This window comes from Acomys minous (genome assembly GCF_964271855.1).
Source record: "Acomys minous genome assembly, chromosome: 4".
NCBI classification, from domain to species: domain Eukaryota; kingdom Metazoa; phylum Chordata; class Mammalia; order Rodentia; family Muridae; genus Acomys; species Acomys minous.
In genome coordinates this window covers 74,706,658-74,729,218 of record NC_140486.1, presented here as the reverse complement: position 1 = coordinate 74,729,218, position 22,561 = coordinate 74,706,658, and the positions used below count along the sequence as shown (strand labels likewise).

Genomic DNA, 22,561 nt, shown 5'->3' with positions numbered 1-22,561 from the left:
GTTTATAGCCAACATTATTAACTGGACTTTACTATATATTCATGCATATTTAAAGTTAAGCACCATTAATGATTAGAAGTTACTTTAGGGCCTTCACTGCACTTCCAGGTGTCTTCTGTGGTGGTCACAGTGATACTGAGATAAGCTGTTTCTCATTCACTGACTTAAACGGAGTGAATGGAGTTTATCACCAAGCCCAGGCAGTATTGAAGTAGGGACAACAGTCATGAGGAGATGAGTTGTGCTTTGCTATTCTGATACATTTCCTTCAGATATCTATACTGCCTTTAATGGGATAACATACAGAAGAAATACTTATTTGTGGTAATAGTATTTGGGAGTGTTTACCTTTTCTCCTGGGATGCCATTGGGCCCTGCAGGTCCTCGGAAGCCAGGAGCACCCTAAAAGCAATGGCAGTCAAATATTTAAGTATAATTCAACTTGTTCATAATTAATGGGCAGCAATATAGATATCTTTATGTTGCTAAGATCTTTAAACAGAAGGTTGGGATTAACTTAGTGGTGGAGCATTGCCCATCAAGTACAGGTCATGGGGGCAGTTCCCAGCACTGAAAAAATGAAGCAAAAGTCAAAACTAAACTCCTAAACAGTGAAAAAAAAAACCCTACATCATAGGACAACCAATCATCCAAATGCACAAACAAAGCAGAAATAAGAAAACTGAAAGCCTTTGGGGTTTTAAGTTTGAATTGGGCACTCAAAGAAAAACAATGGGCCAAAGGACGTGGGGATGCACACCTTGAATCTCAATGATTGTGAGACAGAGTTAGAATAATCCCTAAATTTGAGGTAAGACTGTAGTGAGATAATGTAAAAAGAAAATAATAATTCACCATTACAGGCTTTAAAAAAAATCTCTTAAACTGGTGTGGTTCATATCTCTGATCGAAGTACTGGGGCAAGATGAGACAGGAAGATTGCCATGAGTTTAAGACTAGCCTGGGCTACAGAGCAAGGTCCAAGCCAGCCTAGTGTATAAGTAAGACCCTGTCTCCAATGAGGAGCAGGAGGAGGAGCAGGAGGAAGGGGGAGGAGGAACAGCAACATGAGGAGGAGCAGAAGCAGCAGCAGCAGATGAAAGGTACTGTACCCTGAAGGTGAAACAGGTAACCCTGGAAACCTACCCTTTCTCCAGCAGTTCCTGGAAGTCCATTTGCACCAGGTTCTCCAGGTGATCCATCTTTGCCATCTTCACCCTTAGTTCCTGGAATTCCTGGGGAACCAGCTTCCCCCTAAAAACATAAAGAATTGTGACTAAATTTAGAGTTGAGATACTTTTACCCACCACTTTCTCACTGTGATGCTTTTTTTTTTTTTTGAGTATCCATGCGTGTTGGTTTAGTACTGACCCGTTCACCACGAGCACCTGGCTCTCCCTTCGCACCGTTCTTGCCCGGTTCACCCTAAAATGAAGCGAAATCTCCATGTAAAAACAACGAGGATTTGACTAACAAAATCATAAGTAGCTGGGTGTTCTACAGCTAGAGGGAGAGTTATAGAAACTAAACTGAAAAGGAACCAATGGAATAGTAATATTTTGTTGTGAGAGTTAGACATAAACTTCCTGACCTTGAAGGAGAGAACAACTTACTGAAGGACCTCGCTGTCCAGGTGCACCGTTCGTGCCAGCTGGTCCAGGGGGACCCCTAGCTCCCATTAGTCCAGGGGCTCCAGGAATGCCAGCTGGACCCTAAAACAACACATTCACCATCATTAGCCAAGCACGGACCTTCTTTTCTACTCTCTGGCTTAAACACATAACTCCTCTGCGTGTGGATGAGCTGTGGGGGAAGCCACTTACCATTTCACCTTTCCCACCAGGACTACCATTATTCCCCGGAGGGCCCTAGGCACACAAAGTAAGAAAAGCATATTAGCAGAAATGCCAAGAGCGCGTGTATTAGGAGTTCTCTGTTTAGAGAATATTTTTACTGACAGGTATTATGTATTGTAGAGAATATGTTATTTCTCCAACTGTAGCAAAGCATACAATGGTAGGAAAATTATGAATTAAGTCAGATATAATATGTACTTGATAGAAATTACTAAATAGTACAGAAATAAGAGGTTTTGGTTTTGTTTATTTTCTGGTTGCTGGTTAGTGTAAGCAACCAACAAAGCATTGGGTTACTAACCTATTCATTCTCTTCCCTGTATCATGTAAATATAAAATTCATAAATTCTATAATAACACACAATTCTTAAAAATACCATTTTCCCTAAAACTCAATTGTGGTAGAGCATGAAACTACACTTTTTCAAGGAAGCCATTTTGACTGGCAAAAGTGTTGAAGCATGCATCGATGATGCAACTTGACTCCTCTCCGGTCTTATCTGCTACTTACGGGAGGCCCTTGAGCACCAGCATGTCCCTGTGGTCCAGGTTCCCCTCTCAGTCCTGGAGAGCCATTTGAGCCCGGGGATCCTGCAGGTCCAACTTCACCCTAAAGAGTCAAATGAGAACCTGCCAGTTTTCCTTCCCACTTCTAATAACTTAGATCATCCCCCAGGTCTGTTAAAACTTATTTTCCTAAAGCTATAGTACCATGAGTATATACTATAATTAAAACAAAGGATCATTAATCATAAGAACAGAGAACAAGGGAGATATGAGTCTGCCCATATTCTACCTGTTTCCCAGAAAGGCCGTGAGAAAAAGCAGGAGCCCTCAGAAGAGAGATCAGGATGATGGTAGAATGCTAATAATAATATATAAACCGTTCATATCTCTATATCTATTTACCTATCTATCTATCATCTAGGGAGAGAGTGAGAGAGACAGAGGAAGAGTAAGGGAGAGACAGAGACAGAAGACAAGATTAGGGCTTTTAAGTTCTCTGTAGATGAAAATATACATCTGCTTATTTTACAAGTCAACCATGAGAAGCAATCCAGTGCATTTTTGTCAATAATATATTGCACATTCTTCTAAAGCACAACATGTTTACCTTAGCACCAGGGGATCCAGGAAATCCAGCAGTTCCAGGAGAACCGGGAGGACCCTGAAAACAATGAACAATTTGCATGTAATAAAAGTTGTTAGACTGAACATCTAGAGTAATCATCAAATGACACCTTCTAAGAAATGATACATGAACAGTGTAAAAAACAGAGTCCACGATGAATATTAAATAGCATTTGCCATTCAGTCATGAGTATTCTATAGAGAAACATTGTGTAAGAAAAGGTTAAATCTGAGGCAAGAACATCCTCCATTTTTTCATAAATCCTGTGACTGTGCGGGATTTTGTACTTTTTTTTGTACTCTTCTTTTCAGTGTAGAGATATTATCACCATCTATTTTCCATGTCTCTTAGTTGGCATGTGCAATGTTGGATATTAAATGCAAGTGCCAGCATATAACTGAAAATACTTGACATGGCTGGATGATGTGTACTTTGTAAGGTTAGTATCCGTTTGAATTGTATCTTGTTGAATACTATTGAGTATTGGGCCTACAAATTGTTTCCATTTCAAAGTTTAAAACAGCCATCAAGAGGCAACATGGGTTTGGTATATAATAATAATAGGATAATATCATATACACTACACAATATCTAAGCACTGTGGAATAAAGGAGGATTACATCCAAAGTTACTCACTGGTAGGCCATCACTGCCCCGAGCACCATCATTGCCTCGAGCACCCTAAAAAGAAAAGTCTGTCTTAAATATTTTCCTTATGAAAGGTTAATTAAAAGTCATGTTATAACTGTAACGCAAGATCAGTTACACTACATTTTCCTCAAATACATTGCAGAAAGAGAAATTTGTCTCAGTTTATTAATTACAAAAGGTTAATTACAAGTAATGTTATAACTACCGTGAAAGCTCAGTTGAATTGAATTATACTAATCACATATTTTTAAAGTCAGTGTTAGAACGTTGAGGCATCACATTGGTATGGTGTAGCAGGCCTGGATTCTGGGTTTTTAGAATTGAATGTGGATGTACGGCTGTAATGAATGAATGAAACTGAGCCCCAACACCAGTCTAAATGTTCAGCAGAGAAATGCATGACCTTCCTTTCCATACCATTATGCCCAAAGCTGGTCTAAGATGAATTTGAAGCAGTTTTCCATGAAAGACAACTTCCACTTTCATGTGGGTACACCGTGGCAATACTTACTGCAGCTCCAGGAAGGCCTGGCCGTCCTCGCTCACCAGGAGCCCCTCTGGGACCCTGCAGGCAAAATTGAAAGTATATTCTTACTGTCAACCTAACATACATGAGAAGATCTGGAAAGGAGAAAGACAATGGTGTTGGATGGTTGATACAAATACTGAAATTTACATGAGAGGAAACAATTACCATGGGGCCAGGAGATCCATTTTCTCCAGGAAGACCATTTTCACCCTAGAGAAATACAAAATGTTACTACTATTTTGTATGAGACACTTTGACATTACAAGTATTGTATCTTAGAAAATGCTAAGAAAAAGTGTGTGCTTCAGTAATATCAAACTATTGTTAGCATTGAATTGAAATTGTCAGATATTTAAATTTCTGCATTTTAAATGCATGAGGACTAAGCACATTACTTATGAGTCACATTGGTATGTGCAACGATTTCTCTGCCAGAGTCTCAGGTATCAGCTGCCATGGGTGCTGTAAGAGGCTATGCCAAAAATGACGAATATGTAAAGAATGGTTGTGAGACAAAGTTAGGACCAAATAAATAAATCTTAGCATAGTTCCAGACGCTGAGTTCACTCAGGAACACTGTGTGCTGCCATTCACCTTCAGTCCAGGAGCACCCGGTTCACCCTTTTCACCATTTCGTCCATCAAAGCCCTAGACGAATTTAAAAACAGAAAAAATATTAAAGTTTGTTAAGAATTGAGAAAGGTTGGTAATTTTTACATTAAATTTTCATTAGTGGTCTTTATTATATATGACTATCTATAATAATTTAAACAATGTAAAGTTTGTTTTTGAACAGCTGAAGAGATTTGGCATAGCTTTATATAAAAATAACTAAAACTAACGAGAAAGTTCAATTTAGTCTGATTAGAAAGTTGCCTTAAGTATAGAAGTTTGGTGGATTTTTGTTCTTAGGTTGCGAGATTCTGAGATTGACTGGTTTTACTGTGCTCACTTTAGCAGCACATATCCTAAAATTGGAATGATTTTACCTAATGTTTTGTTAAAAATAAAGGTGCTCTGTATACTTATGAACTATATCTAAGCACATGAATAAAGAATTAGGCTTAGAGCCACTTACTCTGTGTCCTTTTATACCAGGGAATCCAGGAATGCCAGCTGGGCCTTTGATACCCTAAAGGTAGTACATGGGAAAGATGCTAGTTAACATTCAAATAAAATCAAAGTCTTGTTATAAAATGCAGTTACTATAATGTTTAGCTCAATTGGACTATGCACTTTTGAAGTTAAAGTACTTGTGACTACTCTATCAAGTTTACCAAATGAAGACTTACTGGAGGTCCAGGCAGTCCACGCTCTCCAGGTCGACCAGGTCTCCCTGACTCTCCCTAGACAGAGAAATGAAGAATACATAAAGGCTTACATACAAGGAAATGTGGTGCAACTAGGGAGTAGTTCAGTAGTTCAGTCTGGTTGGACTGAACATATAATTGTGAGATCAGATTTTATCCATTTATTTATTTTTTATTTTTATTTTTTCATTTGAGACACAATCTCTGTATATAACCCTGTCTGTTTCTTTGCTCCTGAATCTCCCATTCCCACCTCTAGATGGTTGGGATTACAGGTGAGTGTCACCTGCTCAATGTGACATCAGTTTTCTCAATAGGAGGTCAGAGGGAGGCTCCTCCCACCTTGACATAAACCTATGAAGAAATAGTGCAGACATCTTGCATGCCTGAAATATTTGGATCTCTCCTAAGTCAATGAAAAGAATTTACCATTGAAGACTAAATGAAGAAAAAGAAAAGATTTAATATTTATACATTTATGCTTATAAATTAATTATATTAATATATTGATTCTATGACAGCGTGCAAAGAAAAAAATCTTGTGGTGGTGGCACATGCTTTTAATCCCAGCACTTGGGAGGCAGAGGCAGGGGGATTGCTGGGAGTTAGAGGCCAGCCTGGTCTACACGATGAGTCCAGGACAGTCAAGGCTACACAGAGAAACTCTGTCTTGAAAAACCAAAAGAAAAAAAATCTTGTTACTTTGGAATGAAATGAAGTGCACCTGAGAGTTCTATTAGTTTAGAATTCACCAACTAATGTATAACTTTGCAAGTACAATACAGAGATTAATATTTAGATATGAAAATACTATCCTGAGAAAATTAGAAAAACACCCAACTATCCCTTCACACAGTGATTCAGAGATATAATGAGTTTTACAAGATTTATAATGAAGATTGCACCAAGAGACCATAACTCTCCATAAAATTACCATAGAAGCAATAAGAAGTACTGATCTATGTTAACTATAACCCTTAAGGAATGCAATTTCAAAGCTAGAACATCCAAAATAAAATGCGGTGGGGAATCTTCCCAACTATTAATATGAGTGAAAATGTTTATTTGGTACATTTTTTAAAAAAGGTTTTTATTCTAAGATTCTTCTGCAGTGACATGCAGTATAGACAGTTTATCATTCAAATTGAGTTTTGCTATTTTTCTGTTCAGCCTATAGATACTTACATCCTTTCCAGCAGGACCAGATGGACCAATAGCACCAGGAGGACCTGGAGGGCCCTTAAATAAGGAAATAGAAGCAGATTTAATGAAAATTTCTGTTACTTTTTGTTGTTGTGTGTTAAGTGCATTCTGGAAGGAAACCTGCCTTTGAAATACTTCCTGAAATTTACACTGATTTAATATATCTTCATTACATTTAACTTTTACTCTTGATTAAAATTTTAACTATCATATATCTTTATTTTATACAAAGTATATGTATTTTTACTTTTATATTTTGAGTGATTACACATACAATTCTCAATATTTTTAAATATTGTATTAAAATAACATTTATTTTACTTTTTGTATATCTATATAACATATGATTCTAGAAGATTCTTATGTTTATTCCTACTATATGCAGATGTATGTATGCATATAGGCACAGTGGTAGAATAGATACAAGGAAACTTTAAACATGTATTTTCTCTTTCTTTCCAAAATTTTTATTTTTATTATAAAACGTATAGGTAAAATTTGCCTATTTTGCAAAATATAAGGAGTTAACAAGATGAAAAATTTTGTCATTAGGAAATGCGTTCATATATAGATATGTTTAATAAAATTTAAGATAGTTATTTGCAAAAGAATAGTAAATACAACACATCTGTGGCACAAGGATCAACCCAAAGTGCAGGAAATTTTATGCTTTAGAAACAAGAAGGCTTTTGATTATATTTAAAATACAACCAGTTTACACTCCAAGTTATCAATAATTCATATTTAAAAAAATATTTGATGATAGCTTCATGACCTCAAAAATACAATAAAGGATGATTTGGCTAGTTAAAACACTTCTAGCAACATGAAAATTCTAAAGCCCCGTAGACAAACAAGTTTTCGTAACTATCAGTGGTACATATCAGTTTCGAAGTCTACAAGTCTCTGTGGTCCTTTAACAATAACTGTTAATAAGCTTTAGTTTCCTGCAAATGCTGTCACTTCTTTTCACAGTTTGATGGAGCAGAAATGCAATTGTGATGAGGCCAGTTCTACACTCTAGCGAGATAAGGAATGCAAAAAACTTTCTTAAACAGGCTTTTGACTTCTCCCTTTTAGTTCTTTGTCAGACGTTGGGCTACCACAGTGGTTGTCAACCTGAGAGCATGTAAGTGTGAAGTGTGGGAGGAGAATATGTCTTTGGAAGAACTGGTTCTATAACAGGCAGTATTTTGTGAAGTGAACTATCTGTCCTATCTCCCTCCCTAATGCACTGACATGAGTGTCACCTCATTTCCTAGATAAGAGCTTTTCTATTAACTCTGAGAAGTGAATGGTTTTCGTGGATAGTTGGTCAGGAATCTCTAAGATCTTTGAATTCACCTCAAACACCTCAAACATCCTAAGTTATGGAAAATTTCAAGGATGTGTATAATATACACTCTAAATGATCCCATGAATGTTTTGGGAACTGATACTAGATTTCATATGGGATGTGAATTGTCAGTGTGCTCAGTGATACTTGAGTTTTACTTACGGCAGGACCAGCTTGACCAGGTTCACCAGGGGGACCTTGGTATCCCGGAGAACCCTAAAATAGAATAATAGTGTAAATGTCTTTAAAGTAACGAGAGTTTCACATAAGTAACTTACATCTAGAGGATAGTAAGGAGTCCTGGTTAGTGACTGTAGGCAGACATTTTATTATAGTTTATGATGATTTAAAACAAAATCAGAATAAAGATAACATATTCCATTAGAGTTTTTTTCATTGAAATTAAAATTGAAATTGAATGGTTCTTAATTCAAAGGCCTATTGTGTATAAAGGAAACACAAATTTTAATTTTACTAAGGGTTTAATTGCCAATAATTTTTGGAGAGTGAATTAAATAGGGAGTTGTAACAACTAAAAATAGTCAGTTCTTGGTGTCAACTTCTTTATTTGGAATTATGAATGTTGAAATGGCTGAGCTATATCCATATTTACATTATTTTGATTCATGTATTTATGAAGAGGAAAACACCGGTAGGAATTATACTTACAGGGGAGCCAGGATGTCCGGAAGAGCCAGGGGGACCTGGGGGGCCTGGGGGACCCTGGAATGTAAATTTGAATGAGAAGCACAGAGAAATGTGAAGCACATTGCCCAGGTGACGTCTGTTCAGACGTGATGCCCACATGTTTTAAAGCATGCACAACTGTATCTTGTTATCTGATAACAAACCTGAGTATGCTTACTTCTGTGAGATTTCCAATAAAGAGTTTCGCATGAATACATTACTCCAGATGAATTGGAGTGTCAATATAGATTACTGATTATTGTTAAAAAATGTTAATCTTAACTCTTAAGAAAGCAAATTCAGAGGGTAAGGAATCAGTATAAACTTTGATGACAAGCTTCTTAATACTTCATTGATACCTGTCTGCATTGCAAATGATCTTGTCTTTTGGATAAGCATAATGTGAAAAGTATCTTTGTAGTATACTTTTTTTTTTTTTTGAGACAGGGTTTCTCTGTGTAGCCTTGACTGTCCTGGACTTGCTTTGTAGACTAGGCTGGCCTCAAACTCACAGCGATCCACCTGCCTCTGCCTCCCGAGTGCTGGCATTAAAGGCATGCGCCACCATCGTCTGGCTTGTAATATACTTCTTATGACACAGTTTCTAAAATAACCAGGCCAATCAACTCCAAACCTTATAACTATAGTGATATATCACAGCCATGTTGATGTAAGGACTTCGTTGCAAACATGCACACTATGCATGTGATACTTACAACTTAAAACAAATTGATGTAGTTATCATTCAGAAATGGACACTAAACTAGAAAACCAGTAGTATACTATTTCTAAGTTTTGAATTAGAACAAATTTTAAATTAATTTTAGATTATCTTTCTGGAATGTCAATAAATAGTAGTTTTATTTAGTCTCATCTATCATATTAAATGAGGATTTATAACATGAGTGTAGTAATAACCAATGTTCACAAAATAACTGATTCTCTGTGTGATTTTCGAATATTTCAAATAAATAATATCAGAACTGTAGGAAGTTGTAAACATGTATTTTTTCAATTTCCATAATACAAATTATAATATGCTTTAGCAGGTCTTTTGGACCTACTGACAAAAGTTTTTTCTTTAACTTTAGAGGCCACGATATATTTCCATATTGTTTTTAGTTACATTGGTGTTTCTGTTACAGGTAGTGAATTATGGGCTTCAAAACTATTGTAATTCCTGAGAACTATTCCAAAGCAAAAGTCACCAACATAGATGACGTCAAATTCAGCTATCAATGCTTCTTGCTGTTTTCTGTTATTAAAATCTAGGCCGTTTACATTTGAAAACTTCTTCATGGTCAAGGTGAATGGGAATTGTTTAAGGTAGTTGAGCATAAAAGATCAATGATTTCTAAAAGTATTCATACTTGTTTTAAAATGTGGAGGAAAAATGGACTGTGATATTGAACATTCATGACTTAAGCCATCATTTAGAATGTAAGTCACTGAACACAAGGATGAAAAAAAAAAAGATGGTGAGCAAATTGAGTAGGAAGATGAAAAAGTGGAAACATGCCATAGCAAAACTACATTCAATCAGACAATACGTGAGGCGAGCATGGCCCCGTGGGGCAGGTGGGCATGAAGTAGTAGTAATAAGGCATGACATGAAATGCCACAAGGAAGAAATGAGTGAGGATAGAAGAATCATGAACAAATTGCTGTTTTCTCTTCCAACCTTGGTAGTCAATGAACCATTTTGCACAATTCCATGATAAAGTTGTGTTTCAAGGATAAAATCACCCAAGAGTAAAGAAACAAAAGGCTAGATCAGATTTGAAAATGCTCAGAAACATTTGTACTCACAGCTGGCCCAGGATAACCTGCTCCTCCTGCTCCAGACTTGACATCAAATGAGTCAAACTGGGGAGAATAGTTCTGTAGCAGAAAGATCAAGTATGTAGAGAAGATGACATTAATACAAAGATTATAGTTCTTTTCCAAAGCATTTAGAATAAGTGCATGCAACATGTACTGCTCACTGATGGATTTCTGCATGCCCGGTGTATATCTTGCTTATTGTGTCCTTTTATACTTTAAATATTAGACATGCTACAGAAATACTTTCCTGTATGATGTATGAAGATTTTAACCAACTGTATTAAATGGAAACTGCCCCTTTAATCTAACCTCAATTACTATCACTGAAACCATTTTTTTCCGCATAACTGTTATAACATTACATGCAGAATCATTGAATATTTGAGAACAAAAGAACTTTGAAGTCACAGAATCCAAATCTTTAGTCTCCAACTAAACATGAGGTAGTAAATTCCATTTTCAGGAGGCCAATAAAATTATACATATATAAATATACATATATATATTATACATACACATATATACATTGATTATATGTGCAGATATGTGGCCTCTGATTAATATAATAAAAGCTGAATCCCCCAAATAAGCATTGAATCACTGCAAACAAAGAAAAACATCAGAAAATTTGAGAGCTTGTTTTGAGTTCTAGGCCTAGCTAGGTTCCATTTGAGTTCCAGGAAGCTCCTTGCTGATGAATTGACTTGGAATAACAATTGGTTGGTTTGTATAATTCTCTAAGTTCACCTAAACCTATGCAGCTGAACTTTATATGCTTGGTTATTCATTTTATCTATGGACTGATTGGTTGCCCTGACTCAGAAGGAGAAAGGTGTGTCTTTAAGTCTGAACAGAAGCAGCTACAGAAACACAGGCAAGTCTGTTTACCTGAATTCAATAAGCAGTTTTGGAGTGGTCAACTGCTTAATACACAAGGCTTTGATTTGTGTTAGGAGTGGATTAGGGAAAACAGCACTTTCTACATATTGTGAGTTAACTATTTTAGGAGCTGATAGCCCATTTATCAAACAGAATGAGTATAACATATACATGCTAAGAAGTTGGGACACTTTAGAAGGATATAGTGGCAATCATAGTACATGGTGGTAGTGGAAAGTGCAATCCTTTTAAAAGCTCTTAGCATACAGATGCTTAGCATATAGCAGCTTCTATATTTAACAAATTGTAATTTATTAAATATAGAAAATCAGAGCGCAGAAGTTACCGTTGTGAGATGTAATACAGGCCGAGTAAAGATGAGCTAAGCCACTTCTATGGAGGAGGATTTAATTCTGTCGTTTCTTACCTGACCAATAGTTGGACATGATTCACAGATTCCAGGGGATCCAGGTGGACCAGGCAGACCCGGTTGTCCAGGAAGGCCAGGGCTGCCATTTCTCCCGGGAATGCCAGGAGGACCCTAACAAAACAAGGCAAAAATGAACAAAACAGGAAAACAGGAAGTGATCCAGAGTCATTATTAGGAATTTGCTTCAATGTTTTATCAAATTAAATATTAGTACAATAATCTGTCCTTGGGGATAAATATATTTTAAACTGACTCTTGTGAATAATTGGAAGTTTATTATTTTCCTTTGTATCTTGAGCATTATTTTGCTTTTCAAATTGACAAAGGGATGAAGACTTGCAGAACCTTTACATGTATAGTATAGGTTTTTCAATTTGACTTTGGCATCATTTTCAAGTGTGTAGGACAGAAGAAAATTCAGAATGATGAAAGTTCCATTTGAACAAGGAAAACCAGCTCTTTCTAGAAATGTCATCAGCAACTATTCTCCTTGGAGAGATGTTACTTACTGGATCTCCCTTGGGGCCTTGAGGTCCATAACCATCAGGAGGTACAGGAGCCTATAAAGTATAAACGATACGAAGATTAACATATGTAAACTGATACAATTTGCACCTTTATTTCTTAACTCTGACCACATCCAATACCGTTTTCCTTTAAAAGTGACCATCATTCAGTTGTCATGGCAAGAAGACTGCTTAACAGACCTGGCTTGATGTTTCTTTCAGGACTCTATGCTATAGATATTTTTTATGTTTAAATGAGAATCTGGAAGATGTAGTTTTTGAAGAGTGTATAGTTTCTATAGACTCACAGGCGTTGAAGGCTGTGGGCATATTGCACAACATTCTCCAAATGGGATCTCTGGGTTGGGGCAGTCTAGTTCCTGGTCATCACACATTATGTCATCACAAAGGATAGATCCTGAGTCACAGACACATATTTGGCATGGTTCTGGCTTCCAGACATCTCTAGATTCATAGGACTGACCAAGGTGTGTGCATCCCAATTCACCTGTGGGGAGATAAATGAGAAGATATGGCATTTAAAGATGTTTTGACAAATTGTGATTTTGTTTTTGGTTGTCTAGTCATGACTGCTTACAAAGTAGAGTCAAAATACAGAAAGTTTGGAACACATTATGTCTTCCTTCATTAAAAATTACATTTCCCCTATAGAACTGCTATGTACCAAAGGGACTACTTTTTAGCATACAATTGGCACACCAAAATTTTCCATAAAATCAATTGTTTTTACTTCACACATATTAAACACTTAACACCAGTAGTTATAACACAAAATTCAAACCCTTGCTTATTAATTATGCAACTGAAAATAAGCATTTTTACTCATTTGCTACGACATGCCTTAACAGCAGATGGGAACACTCAACTAAAAGGATGATTTTTGTTCCTAATTCTGGGGCCTTCTGGATTTTATTAACCTACTTGAGAAATTCATGGGAAAACTGAGCTAATCTTGGCAGCATAAAACTTTTCCAGATTGTCTTGAGAGAACTAAGAAAGCTGATTGTGTGTTGAATGTCACTGCTAGCTCTGTTGGACATTAGTGGTTCAACATTATATGTCATAATATATATCATATATGAACAAAAGGGTTTTCCAAATGTCCAAAAGAAAGTGATACTTTAAAACAATATTGGCCATGAATAACTAAAAATAATAGGGGGAAACATGAATCATGACCATGTATATTTGCGGTTTACTATGGCAAAAGAAATAGCTTCAACCAAAATTTTAGACTTGGTTCTTAATTATATGTAAGAAATTGAAATTTCAGTAGCTATTCACAGTGAATCTACTTAGATCATGCCAAAATAAAACCTGGTCTCAATTTTTGAAGTGTTAACTGTGTAGTATGGCTAAATGCAGTTTGAAAATTGCTATGATAGTTTGCCAATAATGAATGAATAAATAATAAGTTTTCAAACATCTGCAAACAATTTTGAATATAAACAATATCTTGTTGAGTTCTTTCACATTTTTTTTCAGACAGTTAAACCTTTAGTTTCTCATAATCCCAACTGTAATTTAAAATTTCTCTTCCTCGGTTTTCATATTTAGATATTTTGAATCATCTAAAACTTTACCACTAAGAGAAATTTCATACTATCCAATCTCTATGGACTAAGGCTTCCACTTCTCCTTTATATATGTGTGCCAATACAACTTCAATCATCTTATGAAGTATCTCAAGCATCTTGTATGAATCAAGACCAATTTTTGCCTTAAGAATTTGCTGATGTAGCCGCCAATAAAAGACAAAAAAGGCAGTTCTATTGTTATGTAAAATGTAGCAACATTGTCTCTGAACCTGCTCTGCTTGCAGGAGATCTGTGAGGACAAGGCAGATCTCTCTAAGGCTATAAAGAACACAACTTCATTCTCAGTGACTATAAAAGCTGAATACCAAACTGGTTACTCAGTGTAAATGAAACAGGCTATGTGGATCGTGCTGTTTTAAAGGAGGAGCTAAGTACTAAACCCATTTGTGTTTACCTAGAGCTGATACTTCATGTTTAAGAACTAAACTCAGTTGGTTGGCAGGAAAAAAATAGGACTAAAGTGCTGAGGTGGAAGATTTTTCAACGAAATAACAAAATCTTTCACCGGTTCTCCTTTCTTAACATGAATCATTTTACAGTTTCTCTCAATTAGACTGGCAATTTTCATTTGATTAGTACCAAATTAGGACAGTCTCCTTATACATGTAGATATCAAACTGCTTGACCCCAACCCTTTTAAAATACTAGTGGACTGTGCAAATGTTTCTTTCAGCAATTTGTCTTTGCATCAGAAATATCTTTCCACATTTAATAGAGCCTGAATGATATTCAAAGGAGCTATTAGGTACCCATGCTAAATTAAAATGCTAGACTTAAATACCTCATATTTTAAAAGCCATCATATGTTCTCAATTGGCCTTCCGATTAGCATAAAGCTTTTCTCTCCTCCAGTCTTCTTCCCATGTGTATTCCTCATTGAGGATATTCTCATGTCAGAAGAAATGCAGTGTTTATTATTCGTTATGAACACTGACATTGACTCATTAAAATTACAAATGAGTGTGTTAAGCCTAGAGTTACATAATTGAAAACTGATATCTGTCTCCTTCTTAACAAATTTTATTAGAAATCTTATTGAGTATATTTTTAAAGTACAGAGAATTTAATATAATGATCAATGGATTTTGTTTCTCTGCTTTTTTGTATTTTTATCTTAATATTTTATTTTATTTTAATTAATATATAAATCCCCATAATTCTATATTTTAATGAGGTTTCACAGAATATATGGACACACATGTCCATATATTATGTGTAATCCAAACTGAGCACATTTATCTCTTCAAAATTTTGTAATATATGATAAAGAAAAACTTTCAAAATACTTCCACCTAGCATTTAAAATGCATCACATACCAGAATCTTGGTGTTAGCTAATGGTTAATCAGTTCTAATTGACATTCATTCTGCATAATCTCTGATTCTATTTCTGTCTCTGGCCTCTAGAGACCATCATTCTATTCTTAATTCTTAATTAATTCTTAATTAATACACCAAATTTTGGGGGTAACTTCTTTCTTTTAATTTGGTCATAACATTTAAAATGTTAGGTGTAAAAATAAATAAATAAAATGTTAGGTGTTCTTTTGTTTTACAAAGTTATGTTGCTCTACATAAAAGAAAGCTGGGGATGCCTAAAAAATAAGAATTAATTAATGGATCTAATTTGTTGTCATAATTTACTTCATATCCATTTGAAACAAAGATGGCATCCTTGAAAAATCAGATTCCAAAAATGATGAAATCCAGGATTTTCCATCCTACTTCTCTTAGTCATCTTTGCCTTAAAAGGGAGTTTTGCACAGTTTCTTCAGATTTATTATCTCAGGTGAGACGACCTACCGGTAGCAATGCAATATACAAGAAGTGAACCTCTTACACGCACATCACATGACCTTGACTTCAGTACCAAACCTAGGAAGTCATTGTAAGGATGAAGACAAGGACATTTCCTGGAGTGCGTTATGCTTTGTAGCATTTAAAGATAGGCTAACACCTGGCATTCAATGGTAAGTGAACTCACACTGTCTCATTCATTTATTATGGTGCTGTGTTCAGAGAAGCTTAGATAAAAAGGAAGCTGAATAGTTTTGCAAAAGCTATTAGCTAAATGACAATCACATTCTATTCTGGACAAAGTGAAAGAACAGGATGTCAGGAACTGCACTTCGGATTTCTGCAAGTGCGGTACGTACTCTGAACTTCTGAGCCATCTCTCTAGCTTCAAGCAAAGGGATACTGAAGAGGCAGTCTACTCCTATAGAAGAAGTTCATTTTTAGTGTTGTTTTACTTGGATGGGTAGATTCTGATCATTCTTCTTCCCACAAAGGAAACTTTATGAATCATCATTTTAGGTGTTTCTTTGTTTTATTCTCTATTGACACATGGTTATTATATCTCTAATTAGAATGTCGTATAGCTTGATTGATATTTATCTTTCACAAAATAAAAATAGATAAATAGAAAATTAAAAACATAAATGATCATCAAAAGTGGCATTTATAATATTACTTGCCAAATATATATCTAATATATTTAACTCATTCTATAGCAACTTTAGTTTCGTACTTTGAGAATGCAGATTTTGACGTGCTCTTCCCCATCACTGCATCGCTAAGTACTTTACTTTCTCCAAGTGTAATGGTAGTTTACACAACTAATTCTAGACCAAGCCTGTGTTCTAGGCACTGTTCTTGAGTGGCTGACATTTTGTTGTTGTTCTTGTTTTCTTTCAAGTCACGGTAGCCACTTGTAACCTAGGCTAGCCCTGAAATCACAGTCGTTGCTCTGCATTGCCAGGTGCACATCAGTGCATCAGACTGCTGGGAATGTAGTTGTGCATTCCTATGCCTGATGCTTTACATCAATTTTTTTTATTCCTTCCTGCATGTGAAGGACCTAAATGTTGTATCAGTCTTCAATGCAGGCAAAGAACCTGAGATGACCTAAGTAATTCCCCAGTTAAAGGAAAGCAGATATGAATCTAGAATACTTTCTAGTATCAGAATAGAAATCTGATGCTCCTAATTTCTTCAATTAGATTTATTTTCTGCTTTCAAGGGTAAGATAGGACGAAAGAGACTAGTTTCAATTAATTCCCTGTCCCATATGGTTCGCAAATTCTGTACCCTCAAGGGTTAAGAAGGCAGATTTTTAAAGGAAAAACAGTGACCTGCAAAATGTCTTTTTTTCTCTAGTCTTAAAACGGCAAGACACCATCTGGAGTTGAATCCTGATGTTTATTTCTCTTGACCTTATGAAAAAGGTTTGTATATCCAAGGCCACCCTGATGGTGTCCAGACCACCAGTAAGATGAGCATGTGATTCAGAAGCCAGGCATGTAGACAAAAAAAAGTAAGTTTTCTGCATACTCATAGATATATTTAGTATAGCTAAGGCACCAATATTCAGAAAATATAGTTACTACATGATTCACATTTGTTAACTTCTAATTTAATCACACTCTTTTTTGAATGATACTTGGGCATTATAAATTCTATGCAACACCATGAGTGTTTTGTTGAGAAGTGTAGTCTGATTCTACAATAACAAACAGAAGAAAAATATCTCACAAATATGTTACTGAGAAAGTCACCTCTTAATGCTAATTTTCAAAGCTAATTTAAATGTTCAATTTTTGATTAGTTGTGTTTTAACCTTACTTCTTTGTGACGGCTTTAGTCTCCCTCCCATTTGAACTTTCCATTTTCTTCACTGTGATTACATTTTAAATGGTAGTGCTTGTCCTCAGCCATGGAAAAAGCAAGGCTTTGATTAGTTAATCTGAAAGGAATCCACTTGAGCTGTTTTTGTTCTACACAGACAGAACTTCTAGCGGTTAATGTAACTCTCCAAACTGCAGCAAACAAATGTCTGCTGCAGGGAGAGCTAGCTCAGAGTTTCCACTGCCTCCCTGACAGGCAAAGTTTCCTCCTCTAAAACTTTTGGATTAAAAAAAAAACAATGTGACTTTTTTTTCTAAGTGTAGAAAATAAGAACGCTAAGCTGTTGCCCTAAGAAAGAGAATGAAACATTTTATAAGAATCAACACAGCTCACACACACTGCCAAAAAGTTACAGTGGGCCTGGAGCTTTACAAGTGTTGCCAGGTCCAGCAAAGGCAAGTACATCTTTCTTCTTCCCAGCTCTGACTTACTAACAATGCACTTGAATGGCGTCAAGGTGGAGCTATCAGTTAATGTATGCCACAAAGCATTCCTAGGAGCCCTGCACTGCAGTCATCGTCGGTGGACAACACAGAGCTTCGCTAAGTGCCAGCCTTTTCTGAGCTCCCACTCCAGGCCTGACATCAGCCCGTAGATAGGAAACAAGCTTTTCTGAAGACCTGGCTCTCTTTTAACATAACATATACTACAGTGCTGGATAAATCCGTTGAAAAAGAACCCTGAACGCAAGCCGCCAAGGAGGAGGAGTCTGCAGTCATTATGGAGCCTTTACTGTCCACCTCTCTGTCCCAGCATGGTTTCAGAAGCTTTGTTCTTTTCTACAGTGCTCAAGTGGTCCATCCTAGATCTGAGAGTGATGCAGAGTCACTTACAGGCCCTTCACCCTTCAAACCAAGCGTTGTTGAGGTGCTGAGGTAGTTCTTCGTTTACTGGCAATGTGCATTTCTTGCAGAAGGGATGATAATTTTTGATTAAGATGTTAGGTGCTGAGCCTTTAGCTTAATAAACCAGATTAGTCTGTTAAAGTGGAATACTAAATAGAAAAAAAAAGACTACCATTTTTAACCTTCATAAATTTCTTTTCTAGAACACTATAGGATTTGGAATCGCTCTTTTATTTACAAATACTTAACAAAATAAAAAATCCAGATGTTTATAGTTTATGTTTTTGTTGTCAAATCACTTAATATTTCATCAAACTTCAGTTTCAGTATTAACCCTGCCCTTCTCTATTTCTAGGCTTTACTAACTTACATGACTGACACTGAGATATGTACATAATTGTGTGTTTTCTCTTGTTAAAAATAAGGATATTTCCAATGACTTTATGATACGTTTTATCCCATTGTTCCATGTGTTTAATAATTGGGGCAATACAAATCAGAGAAAATTTAAATGTTAATATTAGTTAGTTATAACTTTCGTTTTAAACACAATGGGAAATAGACTCAAAAACATGGAATAAGAATTAACTCTCTAAGTCTATTTGCAGTTTTGAAATTGCAAATCAGTCAATGGTTAACAGTTGATTTTTGTGGAATTATCACCATACCAAAACATAGAAGCATTAGAGGACATTTAACTATAATAGTTCCATCCATGCCCTAAGAAACGTCTACTATGAATCTATAGTTGGAAAATGATAATGCTAAGTGAAGATGATATCAATCTACGAGTAGGGAAAATGCATAGAAAATGGTACAGTGAATTTGGAAATTCCTGTAGCTTTTGGAAGCCAGTATTAGCTAGGGCTTCACATCTGCCAGACAAGTTCTCCTTCACTGATCTGCAGCCCCAGACTTCTTTAAACTTTCTATTTTGAAACAAAGTTTCACTCTAATTCCCAGGCTAACCTTGAACTCCTTCTGTAGTCATGCAGAATTTGGACTTGTATTCACCTACCCCCAGCATCTCAAATAGCTAGGGTTATAGGCCTGTATCACTATGACTGCCTGGAAAGTGCTTACAACTTTTACAGTCATTTTCAGAAAGTCTTACAATGCTATTACCAGTTTTGGTTGTGTGTATTCTGCCAACATTTCATCATCTATATTTCTTTTATATATAAAACCAATGTTTAATTTGTAAACATTCTCTCTCTTCTCTCTCTCTCTCAACAATCATGTTGGCACTGGTTATGTAAATGGTGTTTTCGACTGTCAGCCACTAGGTGGTGTGTTTTAGCACTTAAAAACCTGGCATGCTTATAAACCACAGGAAATATAAAACAGAGCACGTTTTTCCATAGCTGGAATAAAATGCATGAATAAAGTAAGGCTTGCACAGATTTGTAAAGAGACCAGATTCTTTGTGGAGCTGTGTTTTATACTCCAGAAAGCTCCTTTGTGTATATTACAAGTTGATGTCAAGCAGTTTTGTCCCACTTCTATAGTAACTAGAGAAAATGGCAGAGTTTTGTAGTTTTGTGAATGTGCCCAGTATGCAGAATATCTGCTACTTACTGCAACCTTTCCTAAGTTAACTATCCAGCAGGATTGTCACTAAAAACTTACAAGGAACACATAACATACACTCTGAAATCCCTTTCATCCTTCTTTGAGTCTTAAAGACTCAAGCACAAAGGTGGAAGCAAGTGAGCTTGCATTGGTATTAAAATGGTGAGGGATCAAACATGCTTTTTTTTCTTACTGACATTACATTGGGAAGAAACACACCCAGTATACTACACTATTTCTCATATTCCTACAACTGTTAGGCATCTACAAATTCTGTGTCAATATTTGAAATTTAAGTCCCAAAGGTGCATTTAAAAGAAAATTCTGTGATTCTTCTCCCAGAAACCAGAATATCTTCATTGGGGTGCTGAGAATTAATGTTTCTCTGGACCATGTCTTTTAGTTTTCTTGGGAAGTCATGACAATTGTTGCATTTTCCAGGGAGGTAAGATGGGGTAAGAAAGTGAAGACAGAAAGTCAAAGGAGAGTTGAGCCATCCAAAGGAAAGAAAATGTGAGGTGAGGTTGAAAGGGACAGAATGAAAATGGAGATGGAACCAAAGGGAACTCACAGGGAGCAGGAGGGTGTGGCCGGAGAAGGAAGAGTGAGGGGGAGGAGAAGGAGGGGGGAAAGCTGAGGATGGGGGTGGGGTGATGAGTGAGGAAGAACATCTGGGAAGGGAGTTCCTAAGGAGCTCAAAAGGGTGGGGAGATAAGGAGGGATTGGGGGATGGGCTAAAGGGAAGAGAGCTGGGAATAAGAAATCTGAGTGTTCCTTTTCTGTTGTAGCCATGGATTGAATATACAGAAGTGCTATCCAGTATCCTCTCCATCTACTTTTGCACATATAATTTGTGAACAGCAAAGATATTACAAACAGTGGAGACTCTAATACTCATGAAACATTTGCCAAACCTAAAGGTTTAAACACAAACATGTTTGATAATCTGTAAAAAGAGTCGCTGACTTCTTTTAGCCATTGTTAAGATTCATTCACATCACAATTATTTTGAGGAAAGTGTGAAAAATAGTTTTTCATGATGATGAGGAACATATGCATTTGTAAAAATTATTTAGAAATAATGAAACAATTGTTTTTAATTTGGAGCACAAGAAAATAAAGATCATTGATTACCAAATATGCATCAAATCTTTTTTAGAACAAAACTAGTATTTTTACCTTGTTTGTAGAAAAGCAAAAATATTCCTGTTAAAACATTTTACCCTCAGTGTGGAAAGCAGAACATGTGAAACATAAAACAACATTTGGCAAAACTTTGAGGCAATATGGATGAATCAACTATGCATATTCTTAGAATGCAATAAAAACAGAAACAAGGACATGTTTTCAGTGGCCTGGGATCATTTCAGGAAGGTACATAGATAATCCACTGTTACCATTTTACAGAAATACATAAAGGGATTCTATAATCTTCTAATATCTTCTTCTGTGCTATTCATACCGGAGGTATTTCTAGTGTGTTATTTTATTTGGAAAACAAGGCTAACTATTCTACCCTGCAAAGAGAGCTGTGTACAAAGGAGAACATGAAATTATTACAGGAAACCAATAAGTTCCAGATGGCTTGGGAGCATTCCAGGATGTTCACAATGCTGGAGGGGAGTACTTTATAGCAGTTTTTAAGGAGGAAGGTGAACATGAAAATAAGTTAATTTCAGAACATTTTTATCTTAAACAACTAGAGAAATTTCAATTACACATATGCATCAACTTTTTAAAAAAACAAATACAGAAAGGAAAACTATGCTTAGCAGAACATCCCACAGCCAGAGGCTAGACAGGAAACCCTTAGGCTGAGTTTTCTCCCAATGTGACTCTTTGTAAGAAGTTAAGACAAAATTAACCCAGAAAGCCTTCTGAAATCATTACCTACTTACCTATATTGGACTGCTGTGCCAAAATAAGGGTGGGGTGAAGCAGGGTGAGAAGAAACCAGGTCCCACTTTGCACAAAGCTCATCATGTCTAAATATCAGACATGAGACTCTTTGTGCAAAAGAGAAGAAAAGAAGAAGCAGCTCAAAGCAGCACCATCAGTTGTTCCCTGCCCTTCAGCACCGGGGCCCGTCATAAAACTCAGCCACCGAGCTTCCTCTGCTTTGGCCTTAAATAGGAAAAAGTTTGGCTTCCCTCACTTTCCAGCCCCTTTCTGAAATATGAGAGCAGCACCCATCCCCTCAGCAGTAAAAGCAATGATTAATATTTCTTTCCCCCTGTATAGAGGACACAACCCACAGAGTTAGGAAGCCAGCACATCTGGAGCTTGTGTACATCAGCCTATGTATATGTTTATAACATGCATTAGTCTTAAATACATAGCTGCATGACAGGAACACGTAGGAATGTGCTTTGTGATAGCCTGCAACAATTGTTTGTGTGTTTTTAAATTTCTCTCTGAGGCAGTAAAAACTGCTTGGATTTTGAGAAAGTGTTTGATTCCCACTCTCGGACATGGTGATTTGGTGAATTTTATCT

General features: G+C 36.2%; 1 protein-coding gene across 1 annotated transcript in view; it reads right to left on the bottom strand.

The window, feature by feature from the left end:
* Positions 1-22,182, bottom strand: part of COL3A1 (collagen type III alpha 1 chain) — a 37,408-nt gene extending 15,226 nt beyond the window's left edge. Inside the window, exons 1-21 of the mRNA XM_084778273.1 lie at positions 21,965-22,182; positions 12,652-12,851; positions 12,347-12,397; positions 11,835-11,948; positions 10,514-10,585; positions 8,687-8,740; positions 8,180-8,233; positions 6,664-6,717; positions 5,461-5,514; positions 5,247-5,300; positions 4,763-4,816; positions 4,334-4,378; positions 4,151-4,204; positions 3,625-3,669; positions 2,971-3,024; positions 2,368-2,466; positions 1,824-1,868; positions 1,614-1,712; positions 1,372-1,425; positions 1,147-1,254; positions 349-402 (exon numbers count right to left, since the gene is read on the bottom strand). Of these exons, the coding sequence (XP_084634399.1) occupies positions 349-402; positions 1,147-1,254; positions 1,372-1,425; positions 1,614-1,712; positions 1,824-1,868; positions 2,368-2,466; positions 2,971-3,024; positions 3,625-3,669; positions 4,151-4,204; positions 4,334-4,378; positions 4,763-4,816; positions 5,247-5,300; positions 5,461-5,514; positions 6,664-6,717; positions 8,180-8,233; positions 8,687-8,740; positions 10,514-10,585; positions 11,835-11,948; positions 12,347-12,397; positions 12,652-12,851; positions 21,965-22,049 (1,503 nt within the window). The 5' untranslated portion in view covers positions 22,050-22,182. The remainder of the gene's footprint in view (positions 1-348; positions 403-1,146; positions 1,255-1,371; positions 1,426-1,613; positions 1,713-1,823; positions 1,869-2,367; positions 2,467-2,970; positions 3,025-3,624; positions 3,670-4,150; positions 4,205-4,333; positions 4,379-4,762; positions 4,817-5,246; positions 5,301-5,460; positions 5,515-6,663; positions 6,718-8,179; positions 8,234-8,686; positions 8,741-10,513; positions 10,586-11,834; positions 11,949-12,346; positions 12,398-12,651; positions 12,852-21,964) is intronic.
* Between the last annotated feature and the right edge of the window lie 379 nt (positions 22,183-22,561).